Raw genomic sequence first — 9,978 nt, forward strand, 5'->3', positions numbered from 1 at the left:
TTCCGGACTAAATACACAGGTCAGATAACCTAGTACCCGATTGGATAGTTGTCACCATGTGACATGCAAATAGTTAAGCTGAACTTGGACTACACCACAGTGTAGTTTTCAGTTGTCCATGAGTAAGCCTGCTAATCTATAGTTATTTAATTTAAGCCTATTAAAATACAATAAAAAAAAACTTACTTGTGCAGCACAGCAGTGGAAATGTCTCATATTAGACCTGCATAAGCAAACATTATAGTCTATCCATATTAGGCATGTGTTTGATGCTCTGTCAGACAAAATTCATTTTTCATTCGATTTTACTGTGTGCATACATAAATATAAGGCTGCATTTATTTAATCAAATACAGTAAAACAGTGATATTGAGATATTATTACAGTTTAAACCTTTCTATCGTGATATATTTCTGTGATCAAAGCTGATTTTTTTGGGAAACAATGAGACATTTTCTTCAGGATTCTTTGATAAATAGAAAGTTCAAAAGTACAGCATTTATTTGAAGTAGAAATTAACCGTCTTCACTTGATCAATGTAATGTGTCTATGCTGAATAAAACTATACATTTATTTATTAAAAAAAAAAACGCTGAACTAGTGACGTGCGTGATAGGCCATAATTTGATAAATGTCAGAAATGGCTGCTGTAATACATTTCAATCACTAGGTGGCTCTGTAATATAGTGTAAAGAAAAGAAGTAAGTTGTGCCACTTTTATCTTTTACTGGTCCTTTCTTGTCATGTAAAAGTCATTGGGATACACGTCAACCATTTATATATAAAAAAAAAAAAAAAAAAAAAAAGAAGAAACAAATGAAAAAAATAAATAAATAGTTAGCATTTTCATACCTGGAGGGCTCCAAGGGTTTAGTGTTAACTTTGTGGCATGCCCTTGAGTGTGGCCTAAGTGAGGAAGACAATAAAGACAAAAAAGAAGAAGCATTTTACCATTCAATTGATCATTCGCAGGGAGTTTGATTGACAGGCGATCTGACCAATCAGTCCAATCGCCATCCGGCGAATCCGCCATTTTTGTCCGACAAAGCAGTCAGGAGAGTACAGAATCGTTGGAGGATTTGAACTTGAAAAACGGTGTGTACTTACGTTTTTCCGCGGTTAAAACAACATTCCTTCAATGTTCATTCATGTTTATTCGATGCTATTAACTAGAAGGAAGAGATGATCGGTTCACGAGCAGCTTGAGGCTCTATGGCGATCTGTCAGACACATTAAAGAGCCACAAAAATAAGGTATTTATTGTTTACTTTTTTTTTATTATTATTACCAAATTTGAAAGGTGAGACTTGTTTCATATCAAAAGTAACCTGGTCTGTCCTGTCTGTCAGCGCGTTGTCAGTGTCCTCTCTGCTCCGCGATGTATTTTTCACTGTGAGAGCGGGGTGGCTTGTCGGACATAGCAACAGTAACTAAAGGGGGCGGGTCTTTGCGAACGGTCAATTCATTAAGAACACTCATAGATCTACTATCGCTTCTACGATTTAGCCTACTCGAGTTCACCATTGCTTTTGGGGATTTTGGGCCCCACTGCGAAACACTTGTGAGCCGCTCAAAAGCACACGGTTAGAGCTGAAAGGGAAACCAGACAACCTGCAGTTATTTTTCTGTAGTGCCTTAACAAGAAGCCTGTAGTTTGTTGACATACCACAGCAGTAAAGCTAGCTGTAAAATAAAGAATGATGGAACATACCTTTCAAAATGCTAATAGTTATTAAATAGATGGTTCGAAGTAATTTCAACCTAGGGTCCTTTGCACCTCGAGCCAAACACCCCCCACTAATATTTTGTTGGTAGTACCAGTTTGCAACAATTATTAGTTAACACTAAGTTGTCAACACTTTGGAAAAAATAATAAAACTTTTTGTTAAATTCACTAGCTTTTCCCTTACACTTGTGAGTTTTGCAAAGGACTTTTACGGGCTTTTCCCAAATCACGTAAGTGACCTCGACGTCCGGGTTAGCGGTAGCAAAAGCCATCAGGCTGTTGTTTTTAAATAAACTCCTGATGTACTTACAAACCTTCCAATGCCTTTTTTAATGAGTACAGAACCTATTTGTACTACTGTAGAAGTTTGGTACCATTCTGGGCATTATTAGTGGGATAATTTACGAGATACAGCCTTGGATCCATTAGAGCTTGCACTAAGACATTCGGCTGATATCTCTAAATAAGCTCTAACTTTAATAATGTTCGACCAAGGGAACAAAAGCTGTGTTTGGCTCGAGGTCATGGTGCTAGGTTGAAATTACTCCGAACCATCCCTTTAAAGGGATACTCCACCGTTTTTTCATATTAAACTATGTTATTCCCTTAAGACGAGTTGATACATACCTCTCTCATCTCAGTGCATGCACTTAATCGCTCTGGCACGCGGTGACACTTTGATAGCACTTAGCTTAGCCCAGTATATTCAATGGTATCTAACAGCAATGAATTTAGAAGTGACCAAACACATCAACGTTTTCCCTATTTAAAAACAGTTACACGAGTAGTTATACGACCAAGTATGGTGACACAAAATAAAACGTGGTGCTTTTCTAAGCGGGTTAAAAAGGATAACTATAATGTATGGCGGAATAGCACTTTTGGAAGTACTTCGACTCGGCGCAGTAAAAAGTCACGCCTGATCCTCTTCCCACTAAGTGAGAGGAAGAGGATCAGGCGTGACTTTTTACTGCGCCGAGTCGAAGTATTCCCAAAAGTGCTATTTCGCCATACATTATAGTTATCCTTTTTAAGGTCGATGTGCGTTTTAACATTGCTAAGAAAATATCCGCTCCTCCGTGAGAGATACGAGACAGGTGCGGTGCGGTGCGTCTTTGACTGCAGCGCGACCTGCTCATCGGTAATCACGCCACCGGCCTCTCATCGTTCTCCCGCGCCCCTCAGCCTCGTCCTGCCCGCCACAGTAAACATAATGAATGGCGACTGTAGAACGCAAAAGCCGAATCCCGAACATTTTGGGCGATCTCAAAATCCCGGGGAGACTCACTAGTAGCTAAGCCTTGTTGTTTAAATGCGCTCTCTTACCAGTAGGCATGGCTTGGGAGTGGCCTCCTAGGGCAGCGAAGCAAGTGCATTCTGGGAGTTGTTGTCTTTCATCCACATTAAGCCAAAAATAAATTTTCTGGCTTTTCACAGTCTAGAAAGCTCCAAATTCAAAAATAATTTCACATTTCTTCTACATACATGACTCATTTTAAATACACATTCATCTTTCCAGAGGTGAAGTATCCCTTTAAGGGAATAACATAGTTTAATATGAAAAAACGGTGGAGTATCCCTTTAAGCGATTGCTGCATTCCATTCAAATCAGATGTGGGATATTCATAAAATCTCCCACTATAAATACTGCCTGACGCTTGAAAATGACTTTTTCATCTAAAAACAATCCAAAATCCTGGTGTAGGCCTATAGACCCTATATAGCACCAGAGAAACAAGCACGTAGCCATCTTTAGTATTTTGTCTTGGAACTTCCGTTTTTGCTGTAGCTCCGTATATTTCTATGGCATCGTTGTTGAAGAGTAATTAGCTGGTGAAGTGGATTTACTTATTGTAGAGTTAACGAAAGTTATCTTGAGCGTTGTAATGTTTGAAGCGGATGTCATAACAAATGTCAGTAAACCAGGAAGATTTTAAAACGAGCGGTTATAAAAGATGAAGTGCTTCGCACAGGCTATTTATGACAGTACTCGCTAACTCGATGACAAATGCTAGACATATATGCGCGTAGGTGGGCTTAACAGAGAAGTTAATCAGGCTTTAGACATAAGTTATACATTTCGATGAACACCTTTACAGATCTTTGGAACAATAATGTTTTACTGAAGCCTGGCGACTGACAGACCCACAGTAGGAACAGGAACACTGAGGCCTAGGCCTGAACAAAGGCTGGTTAAATAAAAACTTCTGTGAGCTAAATGAACAAACTGCTCACAACAAACGTGTTTGTAGCCTACTTTTAAAAATGCAAATACAATGGAAAGGAGCGTTGAGTCTCGAGACGTGTTTTAATAAAAAAAAAAAAATTATTGCTGAATTTGATCTTTTAAATGTCACGATTTTAGTACATTAAGGCACTTTAATTAAATGTAAGTGTTTTTCACATTAAGCATTTTAGAATGTCCCACTGTTTTTTGTAATTGAAATACATCAGGTGCTGTATATGGAGGAGTAGCGCCCAAAACCTGCATTCTGTTCACATATTTTAGTTGTTTTTTCTTTTCTTTTCAAAGGTGATTAAAATATTCAAGGCTTGAAAAAGAGGCTCTGTGGTCTCTGGTCTCTGTGTCAGGACCCGATGTGAGATCCACCAATCAGAGAGGTTCCAGAATCTCAAAACAAACCAAAATTTTTTTTATATATATATATATATATACAGTACCAGTCAAAAGTTTGGAAACGTTACTATTTTTTATGTTTTTGAAAGAAGTCTCTTATGCTCATCAAGCCTGCAGTTAAAAAAAAAAACTAAAAAAAAACGAATATTATGAAATATTATTACAATTTAAAGTAATGGTTCTCTTTTTTAATATACTTTAAAATGTAATTAATTTTTGTGATGCAAAGCTGAATTTTCATCAGCAAGTACTCCAGTCTTTGGTGTCTTATGATCCTTCAGAAATCATTCTAATATGATGATTTATGATCAATGTTGGAAACAGTTGTGCTGCTTAATATTTTTTTTATAACCTGAGATACTTTTTTCAGGATTATTTGATGAATAAAAAGTTAAAAAGAACTGTATTTATTTAGAATAGAAATCTTTTGTAACAATATACACTACCGTTCAAAAGTTTGGGAACAATAACTTTTTTTTTTTTAAGAAATTAGTACTTTAATTCAACAAGGATGCGTTAAATTGATAAAAGGTGATGGTAACGATTTATATTGTTAGAATTTTTTTTATTTTGAATAAATGCTGTTTTAATGAATAAATGCTGTTAACGTTTTACTCATCAACGAATCCTGAAAAAAGTATTCCAAAAAAATATATTAAACAGCGTAAACTGTTTCCATCATTGATAATAACCGAGTATCAAATCATCATATTAGAATGATTTCTGAAGGATCATAAGACACCAAAAACTGGAGTACTTGCTGATGAAAATTCAGCTTTGCATCACAAAAATAAATTTCATTTTTAAATATATTAAAAAAGAGAACCATTATTTTAAATTGTAATAATATTTATTACTTTTTTTTTGTTTTTTTAACTGCAGGCTTGATGAGCATAAGAGACTTCTTTCAAAAACATAAAAATTAGTAATGTTTCCAAACTTTTGACTGGTACTGTATATATATATATATATATATATATATATATTATTTTTATAATTTTTTTATTGGTTAAAATGAATGAAGATGATTTTCTCATGATTTTCTGTTGTTGCCATTTCAGTTGGTGCTTGGGAGCACCTATGGTCTATGGCCCAGCTGGTTCTCCCTAGACCATAGGTGCTCCCAAGCACCAACTGAAATGTGTTATGTGCATGGAGAGAGATGGTGTAGGCATGACAGTGAGATGTGTTGAGGCTTCAAAAGTGATACATGAAACATGGGTGTGATGTGGTAGTGTGGTGGAAGTCTGAGCCAGTATGTGACTGTATTGTTCAATGATAGCGCAGGGACCAATATTCACAGTACGGATGCAATCCAATGCTGTACTTTTTTCAGTGCCAATGTTAACATTAATAGCATAGAAGCATAGCATTCACCTTGAATTCATCCTGTCCACTGGATGGGGGTCATGATGGCTCAGGAAAGTAGGGTGGACTTGGGCTTGGATTAGTGAGAGAAGCATAAAGATGGGAGAGGACAATTGGACCTGGTAGGTAAGTAACAGTGAAATCAAATTGCGTGGGGAAAAGAGCCCCTCAGGCCTGGTGAGGGTTCAGCCGTCTGGCTTCCCATTGGTACTCAGGTGGTGGTGATCAGAAGTGGATGATGGGAACCCTCAAACTAGCGACACCACTATTTCAGCACCAGCTGACGTCTAGCTGCTCCCAGTTGCCGATATCATAGTTCTGCTTTGCTGGGAAGAATTTACAGGAAAAGAAAGCTCATGGATGGAACTCCTAGAGGATGTATTGACCTCCACACAAAGGCGATGTTCAGATTAGGGTGATCTTTAGAGCACTAGTAAAGGTAAACAACAGATGTAGCCTCAAGTCAAGAACAGAGTTTCACAGGGCTACACAAGTTTAATGTAAACAACTACACATAGCAAACTGGGCTGGTTTCTATTTAAGTAACAGTGGCAGGATTCTCTTCAAGTACAATGGTTCTCAGCTTTCTTGCAGGAGAGACTGTTCCTCTTCTCATCAAGAATATAAGATGCTCTACTGAATCATTTCTCACTCTCTGTGCTGGTGCTTGAGGTAGATAAATATCTGTGTGCAATCTGTGCAAGCAATGGAAAGCGATCTTTGTTCATGCACATGTAGTCAAGTGGATTGTCGCTTCTAGTGATGGATAGTTCAGCTAGATAAATCTCCAGTTGTTGTGTAGCTGCACTTTTTGTAGCGCTGGTGTGGATCAGGGGCTTTTCTGTATCTCATTAAACATGTCAGAAAGTGAAGGAGTGTGTGCCTCATCACTTGTATGTGACCATTTCTCTGGCACACTTCGCTGCTTTTTCTCCACTTAGAAGTAATGTTCTTTAAGTTATGGATCTAGTATTGTTGCAATGCAGCTAAGAGGGTTGGTGTCTTGAGTTTTTATTTAGCTGTTTTACACCATGGTCTGTTTGCGCCATTTTTTCCTAGCAGATGTTCCATGCTGCAATCAAGGGAATAACTTCAACAACAGATAAATTAGCTGAGCTTATTTCCTTATTTCCACTCTTTGAATGGAATCTGATCAGTCATGTACGCAGCTTAGACTCACTTTCTAACCTACAGTAAATGTTGTTCCAACAAGTGGCTACATCTTACTGCAGTCATTTGGGTGGCATTCCTAACTGTATTTGCAAAGTTTGTAATCGGGAATAAATGAACAGAAAATGCTTGAAATTACCCAAATTTTTTTGGCCCTGCATGTTGCTGTTATTTCTGATATGCTGTACTGACTCAAAACTCCCTCATTCACAGCCAATTTCAGCATGTGTCATGCAAGGTATGCTCTCATGTCTACTGTCCTCCACGGCCTTTGCAATGTTCCATTGTCCACCTAGAAAGACCTGAGGCTCCGGACTTCCACACTCTGCTTGCCTCGTTTCTTCTTCTTAACAAGCCCTAACAAGCTAGGGCTGTCCAATTAATTGAATTTCAATTTCGATTTTGGCTCCCAACGATCACCAAAATAGTACAATTGAGTAAAAATGATTATTTTGCCATGTTCTGTTTTGCAAGAACACTCTTATTTTGTCTTGTGTTCTGAATGACACGTGCACGCGCACATCCGCCCCTCCCGAAGCCATAAAATCTCTCAGCCTATACAGTCAGGGAGGCGAGTCGTGTGGATATCATCCACTGAAATTTAAAAACTCGGCGCGAGTAAAGATGGCAGAAGGAGGGCAGCCACAGCAGCAAAAAAGGCAAAACCAACTCCGTTGTCTGGGAACAGTTTGGCTTTGAGGAATCCGACGACAAGCAGAAACATGCTACGTGCAATATTTGCTACATGGTAGTTGCTGCAACGTATGGGAACACCACAAATTTGTTTAACCACTTGAAAATTAAACACCGAGTGACCTATGACAATCTAATAAAGAAACAACAATCCACTACCCCCTCAAAATCCTCCGTAACTCAGGCATCCATAACAGGCACACTGTAGAGCGCAACTCCCTATCCGTTGAATTCAGAAAGGCACAAACTGATTCCGTTGCCTATTATTTAGCTAAAGACATGTGCCCCACTAGCATAGTTGACAACCCTGGATTCAAGAAAATGGTCAATACGTTGGATAAGCGCTATGCTTTGCCATCTCGACACCATTTCTCGAGAGTTGCTCTGCCAGATTTGTACAACAAAAGCCATGCAGAAGTGGCTAACGAGGTGACCAAAGCAGAATACTTCGCAATCACGACGGATCTATGGTCTAGCCAAACCATGGAGCCAGATATTAGCCTCACATTCCACTATATTGATGCCAATTTCCGTTTGAATACCAAATGCCTCCAAACAGCGTTTATTCCCGAAGACCATATGGGCCAAAACATCGCCAATGGACTGAGGGGAAGCTTTGGCTGCATGGGGTTAAACGAAGAAAAGCTAATCTGCATTACTTCGGACAATGCATTACATTAAGCTGGCGGCTGAGCTAAATGGATGGATAAGCCTTCAGTGCTTCGGGCACAGACTCCACTTGGCTATAGGTGAGTGTTGTAGGAAGTTACTTATGATATGTGGTGTTTTAATTATGTGTAAAACTACAGTTACAACAAAACTAGGAATACTAATAAATAATAATATGTCAGTTAGGCTACATGTGATTGTTTCCTCTCACACTAGCCTTATTCTACCATTAGGCTACTACTACTAGCTTAGGCTAGTACTAGGCTAGCCTACTACTATTATATACTATAATAATAATAATAATAATAGTAGTAATATTATTATTATTATTATTATTATTAACAACAACAACCACACACGGCAAATAATGCTTTGATGAAGGTTGTGACTAGGCTAGCCTACTAGCCTAAGCCTACTATTATATACTGTCTATTATACTATAATATTATACTATATTATACTATAATAATATAAAATAAATGCTTATATAAAATAATGCTTTGATGAAGGTTGTGATAATCATAGTGATGCTAAATATGTATTTGTTGTAATCTTAGAGAATGCAATGAAGGATCCCAGGATTGACCGGGCAATGGGGGTCTGCAAGCAGGTGGTCAGTAGCTTTTCCCTACAGTTGGAAAAAGAAGAGGGCTCTGACAGAGGCTCAGAGGCAGTTGAAACTGCCTGAACACTCGCTAAAGACTGAATGCCCGACTAGATGGGGATCTAGGCAGGCTATGGTCGACAGAGTCCTTGAACAACAGAAGGCCATTGCCCAGGTTTTCTCTGGTGACCGGAAGGCTAGACATCTCACCCTCACATGGCAGGATATTGATGTGCTGGAGGCCATCAACAAGTCACTCAGCCCTCTGGTTGAGTTCACTGATGCCCTTTCTGGAGAGAAATATGGCAGTGTTTCTTTCCTGAAACCGACCCTCCACCTCTTCAATAACCAAATATTGGAAGTGCAGGAGGAAGACACGGACCTTGCCAAAAGCATCAAACTGAAGATAGTAGATTATCTCAATGACAAATACAGTGACACAGCAACACAAGAACTGCTTGACATGGCCTCTGCCCTGGACCCAAGGTTCAAACTTAAATATGTCAATGAAGACAACCGAGGGTCCATTGAAGACAGACTGATAGCGGAGATGAAGACTGTCATGGTAATAATAATAATAATAATATTAATAATAAAATATTAAGTGCATGAACATGTTTGTTCGCAAATATTGTGAACATTAATGCCACAACGGTCAGGTCAGGTTAAAAATAAAATTCCTAAATTCCCAAATTTATAATTCGTTCCCTCCAGGAGAACGTCCCTCTTGAGACTGCAGCAACGCCTGCTGAGGATACAGAGGATGCTCAGAAGAAGAAGAAGAAGAAGAAGAAGAAGGGCCTAGGCAGCTTCTTCAGGGCCACAATCACACCTCCTCAGCAACAGGACCAGCCCATGGCTAGTGAGCTACAGTCTTACTTCCAGAGGGAAATACTGGATGCTGAGGAAGACCCACTGAAGTGGTGGATGGAATCCCAGAGGCTATACCCTCGGCTTTCGAACCTGGCAACAAAATACCTCTGCATTCCAGCTATGAGTTCCTCTTCAGAGAGGGTCTTTAGTACATGTGGAAACATTGTCACCTGCTTGCGTTCATCCCTTAAACCAGATCATGTTAACAGACTGGTGTTTCTGGCTAAAAACCTATAA

The 9,978-nt window shown here is 38.9% G+C and overlaps 1 protein-coding gene across 1 annotated transcript; it reads left to right on the forward strand.

The window, feature by feature from the left end:
• Positions 1–8,804: 8,804 nt before the first annotated feature.
• Positions 8,805–9,978, forward strand: LOC309502553 (E3 SUMO-protein ligase ZBED1-like; the record flags this gene model as incomplete). The annotated part of the gene is made up of 2 exons (XM_082174957.1): positions 8,805–9,433; positions 9,583–9,978. The coding sequence occupies exons 1-2, from the start codon at positions 9,002–9,004 to the stop codon at positions 9,976–9,978; spliced, it is 828 nt and encodes a 275-aa protein (XP_082031083.1). The 5' UTR covers positions 8,805–9,001.

This window comes from Leuciscus leuciscus (assembly GCF_965113295.1).
Source record: "Leuciscus leuciscus genome assembly, chromosome: 7".
In the NCBI taxonomy this organism is placed as follows: domain Eukaryota; kingdom Metazoa; phylum Chordata; class Actinopteri; order Cypriniformes; family Leuciscidae; genus Leuciscus; species Leuciscus leuciscus.